Source organism: Patella vulgata, chromosome 3, assembly GCF_932274485.2.
Source record: "Patella vulgata chromosome 3, xgPatVulg1.2, whole genome shotgun sequence".
Classification (NCBI taxonomy): Eukaryota; Metazoa; Mollusca; class Gastropoda; family Patellidae; genus Patella; species Patella vulgata.
In genome coordinates, this window is record NC_065881.2 from 54,598,912 (window position 1) to 54,619,583 (window position 20,672).

Genomic DNA, 20,672 nt, shown 5'->3' on the forward strand with positions numbered 1-20,672 from the left:
TTATTTCAACCCCATCTCACTTCCGTTGTATCTATGACAGATTAGGTTAGAGTTTTTCTCACATTCTGTCCCTGTGTATCTATCAAATAATTCACTGCTATCAGTTATGATCAGTTCAAACAAGCGGTTGCCATGCAAAATACGCGCACATTTTCCAAGAAATGTATGGGGAAGAGGTAAAATCAATTGGGCTCATCCTCTCATTCAACGGCCTAAAAATTCATACATATCTTTCGTAAAAAGCAGGGGCTATAGCTCCAAAATGTGAGGTCTGCTGCGTACCATCTTTTGATTATTAACACATGGTTTAAGATTCATCTCATGAATCGGACAAAAATTGTAGCCTCAGGAAGGTCCACAAACTACATTCATATTTTGCTTAAAAGGCAGGGGACCAATGCGCACCAAAATTGAACTCATCCAAGAGCTATAGTGATACTCGTTTTAAGTTTATAATCGGATAAAACATCTGACATCTAGATGATCCACAACCCTGGTATTACATATTTTTATACTATTTGCGATTTTCAGGAAATTCATAATTATGATGTAACAGTGATACATTTGAACGGTTTTGGAAATAAGATAAAAAAAAATGGTGACCTCTATATAAGAGGGTCCACAAACTAAAAACGTAATATTTCGTAAATTATATCCAGAAAACTACGTCCAATACGCGCCAATATCGAAAGTCCTAGGATAGTAGCCCCCCCCCCCCCAATCCCGAATTGCTTCCGCCGGCCCTGAAACAAAAGATCTTGGTTCCTTTCGATATTTGCGCATATTGAATCGTAACTTCCTGAATAATTATGGCCTCTGATTGTACGAAAAATCGCGTTTTTAGCTTGTGGTTCCTCTTGGAGTCACAGTTTTTATCCGATTGAAAAAACTTTTGAATATATCACGTAACATCCTAATAATTTTGATTTCTAATCCAAGAATTATTTACTTACGAAAGCATATCATTTAGCATATTCTTCTCTGATTTCTAACTGTCGATGGTTACTTGCAATCCAATTTCTCTAAATCGACATTTAAGGGGTTTTTTTTCAATAACCCACCCACCCCCTTTTAATGACTAAAATTATCCATCCATTTTAGATTTATTCTATTCACATCACCTGCATTTCTCTCAAAATTATGCCGAAAAGATGGCAGCGACGACAACAGTCTCAAAGTAGTGAAGATTCGAGAGAAAAATAGAATATTTGGTCATGGGTTGCTCAGGGTTGATATAAACATACTTGTTAATCTCGGACTACTATTATCTGCATATAACGAATTTTACTGCGCATGCTCTCCAGATAAGAATGTGAGGTCACCGTTTGACATGAGTTGTGGAATATTACCACCCCCGAATCCCACCCACCCCTTCTTGTATGAAGAAACTAGTCAAATAAAAAGGATCTCCAAAGCCCTAATACAATTTAAAACAGCAAATCAAAATCGTAGTGCTTGCTATATGAATTCAGAAAATAAAGACATTTTCTGTATAAATTTTTTATTATATAGTAATTTTTTTATTGCCCATTACTGATAAGTATCAATGAATTCATTGTATCACAAAATTAATTGTTAAAAGGATGTATTTGCGTTGTCAAATTTAAGGGTCAACAACAATCCACAGATTTGCAATCCATTTTTCACCCTTTATTACATCACATCCACCATGATATGAACGCTCTATGAGATCTCCTAATCCAGAAAACTGTAAAATAACATTACACAAAATATGAACAAGCGGTTGAAATGCAACATACGCCCACATTTTGCAAGAGATGGACAGACAACAAGTAAAAAAAGAAGCGATTTTTCGTATAATCAAGGGCCATAATCCAGGAAGTTGCGGTCCGATATGCGTGAATATCTACAAGAACCGAGATCATCGGAATATAAACATACAGTTTAAGTTTCTTTGAAATGGGATAAAAATTGTGACCACTAGAGGGTCCACAACCTTGGTATTACATACTTTTACACAAGTTGCTTACAAGGCGCAGCCATTTTGTCGAGCAGTTCCTTTCCGATTTTTAAGAAATTCGAACTCAGCCATCATTGTGGTGTAACGGTGATATATTTGAACGTTTTTTTTTAAATCAGATAAAAATGATGACCTCTAGAGGGGCCACAAGCTAAAAACACGATTTTTCGTACAATCAGAGGCCATGATCCAGGAAGTTGTGGTCCTATATGCGCAAATATCGAAAGGAACCGAGATCTTTGGGTTATAAACATACATTTTAAGTTTAATCTAAATCGGATAAAAATTGTGACCTCTAGCTAGAGGGTCAACAAGCTAAAAACGTGATTTTTCGTACAATCAGGGGCCATAATCCATGAAGTTTCATCCGATACATGCCAATATCGAAAGGAACCAAGATCGTTTGGAGATAAACCTATATTTCAACTTTCGTCAAAATCGGATAAGAATTGTGACCTGTAGGTGTCCACAAAAATTTGTGGACTGCCGGACGGACAGGGGCGTGGACAATATATTACGTCCACGTGAAAATATGGGCGTATAAAAACAGAATAAAAATAAAATATAATTTTATTGCTGGATATGCTTAAAATTGTATTTATTTTGGTAATGCAGTTCTTAGAGTATCTCTGAATATGATACAAGCATAAGTACATTGCTAGTCACGTCTCCTCTACCACGTGCTTCTAGCGCCTCTGCAAAAATCGTTGTGGAGAGGGTGAGGGAAAAGGAGAGACAGGGTATTAATAGGAGATACATTAGTTATATTGGTCGATAGGTGGAAAACTTGGTGATTACGCAGCTAAAGTCACCAACATTGCAAACTACACAAAAGTAAAATGATCAAGACCATATTGCAGTTTTAGCCCCAAATACCATTCATCCCAATGAATTTTATAATGGAAACAATCATTTGCTCACGTTTGAACAACATTATTTACCCTTGGATTTAGCTTGTGATTATACCACATGACAGCCATTCCTTTGCTTGGTGTTATAATAAGCGATGAATTATAACAATGTTTAGACAAATCATACGGCTTTTCTTTTTGGTATTTCTGAAAAGCAAAAGTGCAATGACAATTCGAATGACATATTCTTTTATCTTTAAGTACATGCTGGATACAGGACAGTTTTGTCAAGATGCGTTTTGTTAAATTATTTATATATATATAATACTTTTTACTGTGCCAACCATTCTAACCCGACCGTTCATACCTTTAACGTTTCGTCGCTAGCATCTGCAACTGGAAAAACAGTCTCACCCCCTTCATTGACATCATTTAGATATACCATCACTGTTATATATCTAAAATAACACATATTTTTAAATATTTAAACATACATTATGCAAAAGCTAAATCTGCCTAGTGCAGGTCTTTCTTTAGGCCTGAAATGTTATCTAAATCATTAATTAGACATTAATTAACTTATCCAGACCATAATCAACTCTGGATGTCATCGCTAGCCTGCGATGTTTATTGGATTAGGTTCGGATTTGCTGTTCGAATTCCATTCATGATTTAATCATGAAATGGATAATCGAGACTATGTTTTTTATCGTACCGACTTTAGTAATGATGATCGAGGCTATGCCGATCGCTAAAATCTCCGTTCAGAGTGGATCAATTTGACTGAAATTTTCAGCAAATGCCCTTTACATTATCTAGTTTTTAACTATTATAGTGAAAACTGACAGTTCTTTATCTAATCTCCCATAATGTATCTTTAATGTTATATTATAACATATCATTGAGATATACCATCAGCGTTATATATCTAATATTATATCGCCGTTGTTGTATCACAAATATTAAATAAAATGTTATCGTTACACTATGATATATCATTGTTACATATTGTACTATATCATCTGTGATATATAGAACTATTACTGATATATGATTAGCACGTGCGCTCATTCATAAGATCTGTCATTGAGTGACAAGGAGTAGGGTCGCCTGTCCAGCCTCGTGGGTTTTCGATGGGGCCTCCGGTTTCCCCCCACTGCTAAAAACCCCCACGCGTAAGCGAATTATTTAAATAAAATTGAACCATATGTTAGTCCCGAAATGACAAAAGTTTGTGTCGAGTGGACGTTACCCCTCCCCCCCTCTCTCTCTCTCTCTCTCTCTCTCTCTCAATTACATATTACCGACAATCAAGTAAGCTCTGTCGGAATATATCCTGTATAAAATGGGCTGTAATATTCGATCTATTTGAAAATTTAATCACAAACCTGCATAACTGACAACAAAATTTGCTGTTTTCATCACACTCGACCTTACCACAACATGGACGGTTGGCAACAGTATTATGTGAATCAGTATGTGTATAATAATGGCCGTGTTTTTTATATTGTACAACCTGTTTAATATATAATTTGCAAAAGTGATATTAAATTATTCTGGACTAAATATCGGAACCCCAAACTCCAGAACTCGAATGGATGAGGTGGCCGCGTGGTCTTATGCATGCGCTGTAGATCATACGGCCAGTTATATGTCCAAGCAATAGGTTCGATCCATGGTTCTTACCTGAATGTGACAATGAGTAAGGTCGCCTGCCTAAACTATCTCGATAACAAAATACCCGTTCGATAGCGAAATTAAATATACCATTAGTTTTGAAGTTAGCGCCGAATGAGCGTTAAATCTAGGCCAATACGTTGGAATATTCCAATGTTGATCATATACCAAAATCACCGAATGCCAACACGTTATTTCAACAAAATTTTCTGATGGAGTGAGGAACCCTTAGTCTGCCCGTAGAATTTCAAATGTGCCCACTTTACTACTGCAATCAGTGCCGAATTTACCATTGTGCTTCGGTGTGTTTAAGGATAGGACCCCGTTGGCCAGGGGCGGGGACATTTTCCCTGGCAATTAAAAAAATGCCTAAAACTTGTTTAAAATAATGATTGATCAGGTAACATGTCTTATTTTAACTACTAATATTCTGAACATGTATGCCGGACTGCCGGGCCTACCCCCTTCATTGCCCAAGTAAGGGGACTCATAATTTAACACTCATTTGTCCTAAATCCGACAGGGACTGCAATGCTATTTTGCCGATATTTAGAAAATGCAAGGCCGTAGTATCGAGGAAATTGAAGAAAATCACGGAATGGCCAACACATTTGTCATACAAAAAATTAATAAATAAAGTGAGTACCTGAAGCATTTCAGCATTCTCTATATACTGTATTGGTAATTCTGTTAACCGTTTGAACCTGCAACTCAGTTTCACAAAAAGTTAAATATATGTTTTTTTACCACATACGGTAATCTAACACTTGAAAGTTTGGCAAATGTTTAAACACACCACATGATAAATAATATATATGTATAGTTTAGAAAATATGCTGGTGTCAAGGTAAGTGGATAGGCATTCAAATATTAATAACCAGCGGCTGCCAGGCAGGATACGCCCACATTTTCGAGAGATGGATAGAGAACAAGCTAACAAGAAAGTGATTTTTCCTACAATCAAGGGCCATAATTCAGGAAATTACAATTCGATATGCGCATATATCGAAAGGAACTGAGATCTTTGTGTTATAAACTTACATTTCAAGTTTCAACAAAATCTGATAATAATTGTGACCTCTATAGGGTCCACAACCTTGATATACCATATTCTTACGCTATTTGGGAACGAACGGCGGCCATTTTGTCTGTCAATTTTGGGCCGATTTTCATGAAATTCAAACTCAGTCGTCCTTAGGGTGTAACGGTGATATAATAGAACGGTTTTTTAAATCGGATAAAAATTATGACTTCTATAGGGTCCACAAGCTAAAAACGTGATTTTTCTTACAATCAGGGGCCATAATTCAGGAAGTTACAGTCCGATATGCGCAAATATCGAAAGGAACTGAGATCTTTGGGTTATAAACTTACATTTCAAGTTTCAACAAAATCGGATAAAAATTGTGACCTCTATAGGGTCCACAAGCTAAAAACGTGATTTTTCGTACAAACAGGGGCCATAATCCATGAAGTTTCGATCCGATACATGCCAATATCGAAAGCAGCCGAGATCTTTTGGGGATAAACCTATATTTCAAGTTTCGTCGAAATCGGATAAGAATTGTGACCTGTAGAGAGTCCACAAACAATTGTGGACGGACGTCCGGACGGACAGGGGCGACGGCATAATACGTCCACATGAAAATGTGGGCGTATAAAAATGAAATGTGGTTTTATGGCAAGTCAGCACCAACCGAGGCAACCAATCATTAAAACTGGTACCACCCATAGCTATTTATTTGTATCAGAATGACAGATTAGGATTCACTATATGGGATCAGTATCAAGAGTCATTAGGCGGTCACATTTGCTCGTTCAGTTCATAGAACTATTTGTTTCTATGGTAAGACGCTGGCTCACTGAAGTCTCGGGTTCGCTCCCTGCGTTGGCCAAGAGAAAGTCTAGGGTGTTGACCGAGAAGGGCCCTCGGGATTTTCCTGTGTCATTCCCCTTGTCAGTGATTCAGTTCTAAAAAGGGACAATGTCTAGTCGATGGAAAAACGATGCCCGTGTACACATTGGCGTAAAAGAACCCCTGACAGTTGGAATTCAAAATAAGAATAGGCTGATAAAATCACTGTCTGGGCAAAAGTTCCCCAATAGCATACCCTATGGTGTATGTCCGTCTTTGTTATCCTGGTCTGTGAAGAAAAATAGGGCGTTAAATCCTATTACATTAGTCACTATCTCAAGCAATATTCACGTATATACCGTCTGCTTAGTTTTTTAACAATCTTATCATAATCTGTATGATGTATCCATGTAGTTTTACTTTTTCTTCCAAATCCTTTATATGGAAAGGTTATTCCATCAGCATGAGAAGTACTCGGCTCTAAATCCATTTTTACAGCATGGTTTCTTAACTTGTCGGCCTCATCCTCTTTTAAGAAATCATGTATGACTGAAATGAGAAGTTTTTGTCAAATGAATTCTCGCATTCTCTCAATGCAGGACAATAATAGTAGTGAGGTAAATTCGCGCTTTTGGTACTGTTAAGAGACGGACAGTGCCCATGCATACTTCTTGCGGTGTTTTGTTTGATTAGACCTAATGCTAGAGAGGGATTTCTCGGGCCATTGTTTCAGGAATATGTGGCATATAATTCCAAACCAATAGTATACCGAGTAAAAGTGTGGCTGTGGTGTTTCTGTATTAAATTAAGTTTTATGGGACGAGTTTCATTTCTAGGAACCAACACATAGTTTAGATTTTTATACTGTTTGTGACATGGGGTCAAATTTCGAATAATGAAAAAAAAAAGCCTAAGTGGATAAAGCGCTTGATCGAACTCCATCAAGGCAGGGCGGTCCAGAAAGTTCAGGTTGTAGTGACAATTCATGACTATTTCTGGTCCCTGACTCCCTAAATTGAGCGCGAGCAGGGGTGGAGTGGGGGGGGGGTGCTGGAGACCTGCCGATTCGGTTCGGACAAAATATAGTAAAGGTTTAGTAAATGTCTTACCGTACACTGGGGGGTCTTTAGCACGGGTCACGCGTCTTAAAATCCGATCACCAAAATTGAAGGTATTTTCATCCCCAATCTAAATAAATAATAACAGTAATAATTAAATTTGTGCTCACTTTGACTTGACAATTATTTAACAGCGTACGTAGACTTAAGGACTGATCAAATAGGCTGGCAGGAGAACGTCGGATTCATGAGAGCGGGGAAAAATCTGAAACAAATGATTCTTGCTTTTTATGAAAGGTGTATTTGAGTACAACTTCTGGAAAAATGCGCCTAGTGCAAAACAGGTTACAGGCATTCTGATTTTCGTACCTATTAGACTTCTAAATGACACCTTTGTGGAAATTATTCTAATTTGTAATATATGTATTTGCGTGAATCCGTGAGCTGAATTGAAACGGTATGTAGTATTAAAGTAGCTAAGTCTCTAACTCAATATCATCCAAAATCCTAAACATTGAAAACACGATTTATTTGTCAAATTAAATCAACATTCATGTTGTGATCTTACCGGAAAAAGATGGGCTTTTGATATCCAATATTTAAGACAAAATAAACATTCTACCATTGGTACACGAATCATGCACCATAATGCGCTTCAGTTCCAGTTGTATCAAGAGACTCGAGGGACGAGGCTAGACACATTGCACCAAATCAAACGGCGTATGTAGACTGGAATAACCAGACGCTAGAAATTTGCACTCGCTTGAGACTGCTGGTTTATTTCGCCGACTATAACTGATTTGAAATTGGAGTAAAACGGAAACCATGAGCATTGAATGTAAATCAGTTTATATACATTCATATTACAGTATTATATGCGTTGCGACCCACTTTTGTCAATTTCTTGGTCCCAAATGTTAGCGATTTAGCTCCTTTAAATAACTTAGTCAATTTGTCGGCTCCTGACTGCGTCACTCGTATTAGGGTCATTGTCCGCAGAAACAACAAATCGATCCAAAATTCAGTGAATAGGAAACCAGCCCACAACAATCATTATTTCCATTACAAACCCAACCACCCGTATCAGACCAAGAAAGCCACAACACTCGCCACCCGTTCCCTTAATATTTGTGGCTATGATCTCCTCCATAATGGAATCTCATTCTCAACGAGTCTTTTAAATATTTAACCTCAAACAGCTAATCAACACCTCAAAGTCAACAAAAACTGATCCATTAGTCATTACACATCCGGGTCAACATACAATTCAATGGCATCATCCTAACAAATCAAGGGGCCACGGTGATTCCCCCTTCTCAGTGATGCAGGACGGGGGGCTTGACAAAGGACGGCTGTCTAGTCGTTCGGATTGGACGAAAAACCGAGGTCCCGTGTACACATCGGCATGCGTTTTACGATCGTCATTCATATTAGTCTCGGTTACCCAGTCTTCAACGTAATATTTGTCTGAATGATAGAGACTACATTCATATTGATGTCGGATACATAAATAAATCATCCTTAAAATGTGCCCAAGGTAGATTGCGGTAGATTTGTTTCTTATGGTCCTATGTACATACCTCCTTACAAATTAGCAATAATCATTTGTTTCGGATATTTTTTTTTCCACAGGTCGGAATGTCTCCTACCAGCCTAACTTCGTTTAAACATCTTACATGCTGACAGTCAGTGAAACAGCAACACAAACGATGGGCACCAAATAGGGGGTAATATAGGGAGTCACTGCATACGTGCAAAAAAAAGCAAGCTAGCTACCATTTAGTTTTCAACCGTTTGTTACGATACGTACGGTCTACTGGTTTATTGACTATCAGCGAAACAGCCAACTTGACAGCCTGTCAAACAAAATAGTCACTTGACGGTCACTTGAACTCCTTAAAGATGCTTTATGTAAGAGATAAATGAGCCTATTGCAGCTCTTTTTTTTGCCTCAAATTGTAATATAAATTATTAATTAGCCATTTATCCACATAAGCCTATAATCAGCCGATATAATCTGGTCTTGATTTGTAATGCTTTGAAACATGATCGCGATTCAATAATTAAATTTAAAATGGATAATCGAGACTTTGCTTACTATAATAACAATGGTTAGCAATGAAAATTGAGACGGGGCTATTCTAATCAAAACTCCAAGAATTCATAACTCTGCTCAGAATAAAGTAATTTAACTGATATTTTCAATATTAATATCCCCCTTTCGTTATCTATTTTTAAACTAGCTCTTTATCTAATCAGTTGGCATATTACCTCACCAGGTTCTATCCACGCAATGTGGCCATCTACTTTTTTCATTATATTTCTCACGCCTTTTGAATTATCATCTTCATTTTTTGTCTGTATGCATTCTTGTTGCTCATTCAAATCACATGCATCGGGGTAGCCATTATAGTCGTAGTTGGTAGACAGGCTATATGGTATTCCAGTATATATTAATAAATAAATAATAATCCTCAACACATTATTCGCCGATGGGCAATATTTATTGGTGAAAAGTCTAATATTCTTGTTGCTAGGAATCATTGTAATGCTGCAATGCAAAACAAAAGCAATTTATCATATAGACATTTATAATAATCACGTTAAAATACACAGTATTAAATAATCTTTAACGTTATTCTGCTGATAATAAAATGTCCGCGATGGACTTCCGTATAACAGCTAAAACTTCCACTTTTTTATTTGCATATTACGTCCATTAAGAACATTATACAAAACATGCACATACATCAATATACATATGAACTAAAATATATAGTTTCTAACACTAATTACTATAAAAACTCATTTTTGCCTACAGTTGACCTTTGGAACAGTCTTTCTTATGATACGCAAAACGCCTCCACTATACAAAATTTCAAAATTAAGACAAGTGTGAACGATCATAAAATACCCAAATATTATTACTGTGGAGAACGTAAATTTCAGATTATACATTCCAGACTTCGTAACTGTAAAAGTGATCTGAACTTCCATAGATTTTTAATGCATATTTCAGATAATCCGACATGCAGATGTGGCCATACCCAAGAAGACAGTGACCACTATCTTCTGCACTGCCCAATTTATTCGACTCAGTGTATCTCAACATTAAATACCCTCCCATTTAAATCCAAACACACTAAAGCTTTCCTAATATGGTGATCCCAACGAAAGTAACTCGTACAACAAAGTTATTCTTAGTTAAGTTCACAAGTATTTTAAACTAACCAAACGCTTTGAATAGATACAGTAATTGACAAGCGACAGTGATTAATGTTAAATAATGATGACGATGATGATGACGATGATGACCATGAAGATGATTTATCTATGTATTTACTTAAAATTACAATTTCATATTTTTAAGTTGTATTTTTAAAATGTATTAAAAGAAAGCCCTAAAATAGATGGTATCTATAAACAGTCCTACCTTGTTAAAGAATTCACTATTGCCAGTTGAGAAATTGGCAAAAATATCATTTTCAACTTCAAATTCAAACGTTTGAAGATAGCTATTCCATGGTGGGGATTAGGAATACAAGGGAGGTAATTGTGTTATTTTTTCCAGTGTGAAGATTTTTAAGTGCGAGAAAGATCACCTATGATCGCATAATAGTGTGTTGACAACCTATTGAGCAAATGACATAGAAATAATTATGTTTTGACTTTCTTACAAAATATGAAATTGTAACTTTAATTATTTATTTGTAAAAATGTAAGACATACACCTTTGAAATTGTACATTTTAGCAATGTTATTGAAATGTATAATTTACATGGAGATGAATTTATATAAGCTATAGCTTGTTTTCAGATCCATTATATCAGTATGACTATTGTAAATAATCATGTTATAATAGAAACAAGCCAACAGTGAGACTGATGTCCCCCGCCGAAATCTCAAAATAAATAGATGACAATTATTAATTAATCGCACATTTATTTTTTTCAAAAGTATCGAGCAATCAAACTGATTATCAACTATACACTAAGTTTCATCACTCTCTATCAGATAGAATCAAAGTTATCTTGACCCAAAGCATCGGCCAATGATATTGATTAGCTCAGCCTAGCTTTAGCTCGAAATGTTAATCATTCAACTCAGTCAGGACATTCACCTAATGAACATCTGCATCAAGTCTAAACATTCTACCTCATTATTAAAAGCAGAGTTGTTACGTCCCAAAGTCTTGGCCAATCAAATTGCTTATCGCTCCTTAGCCTAAGCAGAAAATTATCATTGATATAATAAATCTATACTCGTAGTTTCATCATTCTTACTTAATTATAACCAAAGTTATCTTGCCCAAAGCATCACCAATCAAATTGATTATTTCTGCTTACAGTAAGGAGACAATGTTTACCATCTAACTCCATCAAGGCATTCACCTAATGAACACCTGCACCAAGTTTGAACATTCTACCTCAATTAGAAGGAGAGTTATTATGTTTCAAAGTCTCGACCAATCAAACTGCTTATCGCTCTGCTTACCCTGAACAGAAAATGCTCATTATCGAACTTAGTCAATGTATTGATGTGATAAAACTATACACCAAATGTCCTCACTCTCACTTAATTAGAACTAAAGTTATCGTGTCCCAAAGCATCAACCTATCCAATTGCTTATCTATGTTTACCCTAAGCAGAAAATGTTCATCTTCGAACTCCATCAAGGCATTCACCTAATAAACACCTACGCCAAGTGTGAACATTCTAGCTCAATGAGAACGAGAGTTATTGTGTTCCAAAGTTTAGACCAATCAAACTGTTTATCGCTCTGCTTACCCGAGCAGAAATGTTCATTATCGAACTTAGTCAAGATACTGATACACCAAATTTCATCACTCTCACTTAATCAGAACTAAAGTTATGTCCCAAAGCATCAACCAATCAAATTGCTTATCTCTGCTTACCCTAAGCAGAAAATGCTCATCTTTGAACTACATCAAGGCACTGACCTAATAAACACCTTCACCAAGTCTAAACGTTCTAGCTCAAATAGGAGAGTTGTTGTGCATAGGCGTACGGGGCAGGGGGGGGGGGGGGGCAGCTGCCCCCCTAACATTCGGGCAAGCTGACTTTTCGGGCAGAAGGGTAAAGTGAAAAAATTTTTTTTATTTCATCTACTTGGCAAAATAAAGTGCCCGAAATCTAATAAAACACTAATTTTATGGGCTGGAATAGCAGTAAAACGCGTTTGCGGCCGTCAAATATTCTAAAATTCTCTTCGGGGGTCCATACAAGGTCAGTTCTGCTTCTTCACCTCTCGAAGAAAACCGGCGCCGCTGTCTGTAAACCTGAAATTTTTTCGGGTATTTCTAATTTTTCTTCCCTAACTGTCATTGAGCCCTAATAAAACACTAATTTTACTTTTCTTTTAATTGAATACCACAAATTTGTACTGAGTTGACTATGGATTAAAACAATTTGTCTGGAGCCACTCTACTTTGTGCGACATTTTTCGAGCATCGATTATTATTTGTGAATGCAGCTGCAACAGTCTGATTGGATGGTTGGAATTCAGATTGGGATTTCGGTTACAAAACCATTAGATACTTTTGAAGTTGCTTACACGGGCTAGATTAGCAGAAAACGCATTTGCGGTGGTTAGATTTTCAAAATTTTCTCGGGGAGGGTGCGTCCCTAGGTTGAGGCCCCCCATACCCCGCGACGATTGATTGGTTGTTTGGAATTCGGGTCAGCCAGGTAGGCTATGATGGACCAAATTGAAGTTGCTGTATTCACCGACTGGAATAGCAGGAAAACGCGTATGCGGCTGTTAAATTTTCAAAATTTTCTCCAAACGGTCCCGTCTCCGTGGACTGTAAACGATTGATCTTTTGTTTGGAATTCGAGTCAGCCATCTTAATTAGGCTATATTAGACCACTTTGATGTTGCTTTGTTCGCGGGCTGAAATAGCAGGAAACTATGTTTGCAGCCATCAAATATTCAAAAAATTTCTTGTTGGGGGGGGGGGGGGGGAGCGGGGGGTACAATACAAGGGGAGCTCTGCTTCTTCAACTTCTTCGCCTCTCGAGGAATATCAGCGCCGCTGTCTGTACACCCGAATTTTTTTCGGGCATTTCCGGTTCTGCCCCCCTAACTGTCATCGAGCCCGTACGCCTATGGACTTGTGTTCCAAACTCTCGGCCAATCAAATTGCTTATCGCTCTGCTTACCCCGAGCAGAAAATGCTCATTATCGAACTTAGTCAAGGTACTGATATAATGAAACTATACACCAAGTTTCACCACTCTCACTTAGAGAGAGAGAGAGAGAGAGAAATGGGGTTTAACGTCCACTCGACACAAACTAGGTCATTTCGGGACTAACATATGGTTTAATTTTATTTACATAATTCGCTAGCGCGTAGGGGTCTTTAGCAGTGGGAGGAAACCGGAGGACCCGGAGAAAACCCACGAGGTTGGACAGGCGACCCTATTCCTTGTCACGTACAACCGGGGATTCGAAACCACGCCAGTCGACTCAATGACAGACTTTATGATACAGCGCGCGCACGCTAACCATTCAGCCATCCAACCCCCCCACTTAATTAGAACTAAAGTTATCGCGTCCCAAAGTATTAACCAATCAAATTGCTTATCTCTGCTTACCCTAAGCAGGCAATGTTTATCATCGGACTCAATCAATGCATTAGCCTAATAAACAGCTGTACCAAGTTTGAACATTCTAGCTCAATTAGAAGAAGAGTTATTGAGTTCCAAAGTTTCAGCCAATCGAATTGCTTATCGCTCTGCTTACCCTGAGCAGAGGATGCTCATTATTGAACTTAGTCAAGGTATTGATGGAATGAAACTATACATCATGTTTCGTCACTTTCACTTAATAAGAACTAAAGTTATTATGTCCCAAAGTATCAACCAATCAAATTGCTTAGCTCTGCTTACCCTAAGCAGAAAATGCTCATCTTCGAACTTCATCAGGGCATTGACCTAATAAACACCTACACCAAGTTTGAACATTCTAGCTCAATTAGAAGGAGAGTTATTGTGTCCCAAAAAGTGTGACGGACAGACGGACGGACGGACGAATCCATTTTAATAGTCCCTGCTTTTTTCGAAAGGCGGGGGACAATAAAATATAGTTTAAATCAACAGCAAATTTAGATAAGTTTGCGAATAAACAATATAATAGTTAAATATGCATTATGCAAGAGCAAAATCTGCTTATTACAAGTCTTTCTTTAGGCCTGAAATGTTATCTAAATCATCAGTTAAGACATTAATTAACTTATCCAGACTATAATAAGGCTAGGCTATTATGTCAAGGCTAGCCTTCGATGTTGGCTGGATTAGATTCATATATGCCGCTAAGGGCCGTTGATAATTAAATCAGAAAAAAAGTGGATAATCGAGACTATGCTGTTTATATTAATGATTTTAGTAATGATGACCGAGACTATGCAAAAATTTCACCAGCTTCTTTCTCGGCTCATAGTGGATCAATTTGACTGAAATTTTCACTCAGCAAATTACCATTACACTATCTAGGTTTTAACTATTATAGCGAAAACTGCCATCTCTTTATCTTATCTCCCATAATGTATCTTTAAGTAACACGAGCGGCCTAATATTTTCAGAGGAAGTTTTAGACGAATTTAACGGGAGATTTAATTTCATTCGAATATCAATGTCACGTCAATGATCTAATATCTTTACATCAAATAAAGAAAATGCACACAGCTGTTATTATCAATGTAAAGGATCTGTTTGTAATCATGATCTTGAGTTATACGTAAATATACTTTATTGTGACAAATTTGTCTTAAGAAGTTTGGGCAGGTGAAGTAGACATTTTTTAGATTACTATTATTTTCTACATATCAATAAGTGTTAGAGATCGCAGCTGGAATAGTAAAAAGAAATATATCGATTTTATGAAGCATGATCGATTTTCTTTGTTAACATGTTATATATATTCAACGACAAAAGAAACGCATATCTAAATACAAATTTCAGAAGTGTAAATTTAAAATGGCTGTGGAACGGGTAAGGATTGGGATAGGGGGACAATTTTTTTTCAGAATCGTAATTAAGAAGTAGTTTACATATTTATTTACAACATTAATAGGATGCATCTTTACAGTCCAAACGAGGCTGAAACTTAGCAGGGTGTATGTCCTCCATTAGCATCAAAAACAGCTACGTACCGGCGATACATGGACGCAATAAGTCGGGTTATAACAGCTCTGGGTAATCGGGCCATGGTTCCTCAAACTGCTTCTGTAAGTTGTACAGCTGTCTGTGGCCTGGGAATCACTTGGTCAATCTTCCTTTTAAGCTCGTCACAGAGGTGTTCTATGGGGTTAATATCTGAACTCATTGGTGGCCATGGTAACATATTGATGTTGTTCAATGCCAAAAAGTCTTGTGTTGCCCTGGCAGCATGGGGTCTTGCATTATCCTGCTGCATTATAAATTGTTGTTACCTTCTAAAAAATGGTACCAAATACTGTCTTATTAAAACCAATACCGGCCCGTACCATGATGTTTGGTCCTCCCCATTGATCATGTTCCAAAACATTTCTATCATCATACCGCTCACCTTGCCATCTGCTCTGGACACACAAAACCGACATTCATCCGTGAATAATACTCTTTGCCATTGCCGTTGAAGTCATCGGCGATATCTTTAACCCATTGCAGGCGTCGTCGATGGTGTCGTAATGTCAGCACTGGTTTTCTCACTGGTCGCCGGCATCTAAGGTCTTTGATCTCTGGTGGATGCCGTTTGTCTGTCTGGCAGTTTCCGTTGCTTGTTGGAAGCGATTGTGTCTATGTTGTATGTAAATTAGGCGATCTTGTCTGTTGGTAGCAACCAATCTAGCAGCCTGGATTCTGCCTATATAGCCTGTTCCCACTGCTGACGTGACAGTATAGCCATCCTTACAACATCGTTACGTGAAGTGACTTATGGAATACTTTTACAGGCGTTTTATACCCATCGGTAACCAGATATGCACGTGCTTTAACCGTTCGATAAAAAATCGTGCGGATGTACGTAACATGGATAATCAATAGAAAGTCAGCTGTAATCCATCATACCGGAAGTTATGTTTTCCCAAAAAAAATTGGATCTATACTTCACACATTACATTTACCCGACCATGTCGGTACAAAATTATCACATTGAAATCAAAATTACACACGTACAATTAGTTATAAAACATGTGCGTTTCTTTTGTCGTTGGGTATATAAATGTAGGCCTGCGGGTGTAATTATCGTATAGTTTATTGAATGTTAGTCGTTGAATAAATGAAAACCGGAATCTTGTTGATAGTTAATATTTCTATGCGCTCTGGTTAACAATTTATCAACACGAAATAAGGCACACAATTTCATGTAACAAATATTGGTATAACCGCTTAATGGCAAATATGGGATCACGTGGCTAAGTGGATAAGACGCTGGCTCGCTAGCCTGGAGGTCGGGTGTTCGATCCCTGCATTGGCCGAGAAAGTTCATCCAGATTTTCCGGCGTGGTTTCCCCTTGTCAGTGATGCAGGACGGAGGGCCTGACAAGGACAGCTGTCTAGTCCTTCGGATGATACGAAAAACCGAGGTCCCGTGTATATATTGGAATGCACGTAAAAGATCCCCTGGCAGTTGGAATTCGATATAAGAGTAGGCGAGGGCCTGACAAGGACAACTGTCTAGTTTTTTGGATGGAACGAAAAACCAAGGCCCTGTGTATACATTGACGTGCACGTAAAAGATCCCCTGGCAGTTGGAATTTGATATAAGAGTAGGCCATAGTGCCGCTGCCTTTGCAAAATTTCCCTCATATCACACAGTATGGCGTATGTCCGTCTTCATTAGCCCAGTATAGGAGCAGAACAGTAGGACGTTAAACCCCATTTCATTTCATTTCATTTAATGGCAAATAAGCTTCAGTAAGGATATGGGAATTGACATAAACGTTTGTTTCCAAATATGCAAATACAGAGGTACCTAAATTTTGTCCTTAGGGATGTGATCTGAAGATGATCTCCTAATGATAGGTTTGTAGAAAGGTCCTCCTGTAATTGACTCACTTTGGTCTATATATGTAGACCCGTTACCTATGGCATTGATCTTATAATCCATTACTATATAAAAAAAAACAATATGGTAACTAAAACAATTTATATGATATATATGAAAAGTGTAAAACAAACAATACCGATTAGGGAAGTATATAAAGACAATATGAAATTCAATAACATAGAATAAAAGGGGATAATTAAGGTGGATTAAGATCCGTTAAAATATTGCTTACTGAATTAAATAATATTGTGCGGGTTAGCACGACTTAAATTTACTATTGGGTCGAATTTATTAATTGTAAGAATAATATATATTTAGAATTAACTGAAATGCGCCCTACTATATAAACACAAATTCATTTCTATAAACATTACATAGGACAAATACAACAACCTTATACCCTGATGCTCGGTACTACCCTTTCCATTAATTTTTTTCACATGGCGCTGGTTTAATGCTAAATTTTTTACTGGCCCAAATTAAACAGGGCAATTGCAACGTCATAGAGAAATTCGGCTCTATATTCTTTAGAAATATGAAATCAAATTCTATTAAACAATTATTATTTGTCCATTGTAATTAATTCCTCACCTTAATACATTCTTACCTGCATTCACGGCAGATGAAATCTTTTACGTCCACATGTCATGTTTAATAAGCTGCTCTGTTGTATTCATGAAGTCTACTCATTGATTTTCTTTCTCTTTTATTCATATTTTATATGAAAAATATCCAGATGTTAGCGACAACATTTACAGCTAAAAGTCTTTTGGCGGGTAAAAATGGATTGTACAGAACACGGTATTGGACACAGAATAAAGAAAGATGCCTTGCCAGGCAACAAAACATACGCCCACAGCAGCTAAGTCGTCCGGCAGTCGTCTGTCGGTAATGAAACATTTATTCTAACATTTAGCATACATTTAATATCAATTGTTATAATCATCGGATCAAACAGTCTATCATTGAGTCAACTGCCCAACCTCGTGGGTTTTACTCCGGGTCCTCCGGTTTCAACCCACTGCTAAAGACACCTACGCGGAAGTCGATAGGCTTCTTCCTTGCATGACCTTAAACACTGTATAAACATATATTCAATCGGAGCCTCTAAAGCCACCACAAGATTTATCAAAGTGATCAAAGGCCAAAACTATGGCAGCAATTAACGGAAATCGTTGAAAATCAATAGGATTTCTCGTCTCATGACTTCATGTGGTGTCTAGAGCGTCCAAAAGATGTTTCAAAGTGATCAAGGGCCATAACTTTGGCAGTAACTATCGGAAAAAGGCTTCTTCCCCTCATGACCTTAAGCACTGTGTATAAATTTAAAGTCAATTGGATATTAACTGTAGCCTCCAGAGCATCCACAAGATATTTTAGAGTGATCAAGGGCCATAACTCTGGGAGTAATTGTCAGACATCGTTGAAAATCAACAGGAGTCTTCGTCTCATGACCTTAAACACTGTATATAAATTTAAAGTCAATTGGATATTAACGGACAGGTGCGACAATATACGATCACATTTCAATGTGAGCGTATAAAAATCGAGACAACGCTATATGGCGCGGTAGTTAGTGTTCAAAACTTAAATAATAAGTAACTAACACGACGGATCATCTATCTCATCATAACTACAGCACGCTCTAGTTATTCTCCGAAGCAGAACGGGTAACCATCTCTATTTTTTCGCACGCCTGGTTGAGGGGCGTACATATCAATTTTGTTTTGACGGGTGTTTAGCAAATATGAGACCGACTGATGGACAGGCGATTAGATCTATTTGATAAGGTCAACTTTAAGTTTGGTTAAAGGTCAGGAGATGTAAACAGGGCTAGCGCTAATCCGAACTCTAGACCTAGGCCAAACGCTTACCCAATCCTACAACCTGGCCAACAATAACGTGCACCGGGCCCGTAGCCAGCTCTTAAAATTTGGTGGGGCTACGGAATTTTTTGGAGGGGCTGAGGATGTGGCCGGCTAAGAACGCTCCTAAGAAATCATTATTGTTGGCAAAATATTTGGGGGGCTACGGGCCCGACGTGCCCTATCCTTATTTACATATCAGCGACCTTGACAACAATTGAGTTGGCCTTAAGAAATAGATCTAGCAATGAACGGACCCCTGATACTAGTGACGCAGCAACGAGCCGGGCACCATAGGGGCGAGCTATCAAGGGGGCCCGGGGGCATACTGCCCCGGAGAAATTTGGATCTAGTGTCCCTACATCATTTACACGGACCTATATCTTCGATATATTATTTTTGTGGTGAATATTCATAAATTAGCAAAGATATGACTATGTCCTCATATTTTCATCAAGCATCCGCGCTTAGTAGTAAAGTTTGCCAGTGATCAGCGATTTTGTCAAGATCGATCGTGTCCGTCAGGTCAAGCTCACACGCAAGAGTCAATAGTTCATTGAAGAGTTTTCGTTAATGAACGCATAACAGTTTTTACTAATTTGAGCTTTGAAAAACTGGCGCGTATCGTGATATTTTAGAGGTGTAAATTATCTCTTCGGATATAACAGACTTCGAATGATTCTTCAATTCTTTAATATACCGGAACATAAATATACATATCGTCATACAGTACTGACAGGCCAGTTACTGCACTTAGTAAGGGATCCTAACTAGTGACTGCCTTCAATGTACAAATTTTGTAATTTTTAAGGAAAATCAGATAAAAAGATAAAATTAAATGTTGTAATTAAAACTGACATGTCGATAGATGAACAATGCATAAAAGATTAAACAATATAATAAATCAACAAAAACAATAGATGGGATTAACGTCGTTACAAATGACGGCTTGAAAAGTGGTGACAGTTTAACGACTTACTAGGAAGTTTACCTTAAAGTGGTTAATTTAAGAAGCATTAATTATATTAGCGATAGCAGATTATCACACCATTATAATATCCAATCAAAGCAACGAAACGTTTACACATGGGATTTTCCCTTTTATTTCGACATTATTTGTTTACATCATTAATTCATTTAGTCGCCGATGCATAATTTTGTGACCGATTGTACTTGTTTTGAGACCGACTAATTCTTTTGCTAGCTTTTGGTTGGCAAGTTTTTCTCTGCAGCATATGTTATAAACTGATCAAGATATCTTTATGAAAATTTGTACACACACCTACCTATTAGACATATAATAGTTGTGCCTTTTGCGTATTAGAAACTTCTCG

General features: G+C 37.5%; 1 protein-coding gene across 7 annotated transcripts; it reads right to left on the bottom strand.

Annotated features, from left to right (window-relative positions):
• Positions 1-1,484: 1,484 nt before the first annotated feature.
• Positions 1,485-18,171, bottom strand: LOC126815681 (transmembrane prolyl 4-hydroxylase). Of its 7 annotated transcripts, none has more exons than XR_008787695.1 (9): positions 18,081-18,171; positions 9,699-9,973; positions 7,474-7,552; positions 6,724-6,913; positions 5,156-5,213; positions 4,221-4,348; positions 3,200-3,290; positions 2,923-3,039; positions 1,485-1,708 (listed from the first exon to the last, which is right to left on the bottom strand). XR_008787695.1 is itself a non-coding variant. In XM_050541546.1 (9 exons), exons 2-9 carry the CDS (start codon positions 9,964-9,966, stop codon positions 1,604-1,606), a joined length of 1,041 nt encoding a protein of 346 aa, XP_050397503.1. In that variant the 5' UTR covers positions 9,967-9,973; positions 18,081-18,171; the 3' UTR covers positions 1,485-1,603. The 7 variants fall into 7 exon arrangements, 4 of the variants coding, with proteins under 4 accessions (XP_050397503.1, XP_055955785.1, XP_050397504.1 ...); XM_050541546.1 differs by having other exon boundaries at positions 9,694-9,973; XM_056099810.1 differs by having other exon boundaries at positions 2,903-3,039; positions 9,694-9,973.
• Between the last annotated feature and the right edge of the window lie 2,501 nt (positions 18,172-20,672).

Coding starts and splice junctions, on each gene's coding strand:
- LOC126815681 (XM_050541546.1), bottom strand. CDS start 9,966: ATGATTCCTAGCAACAAGAATATTAGACTTTTCACCAATAAATATTGC. Junction 5,214..6,723: donor GTTAAAAAACTAAGCAGACG/GTATATACGTGA, acceptor ACTGAGTTGCAG/GTTCAAACGGTTAACAGAAT. Junction 3,040..3,199: donor CTAGCGACGAAACGTTAAAG/GTATGAACGGTC, acceptor TTTGCTTTTCAG/AAATACCAAAAAGAAAAGCC.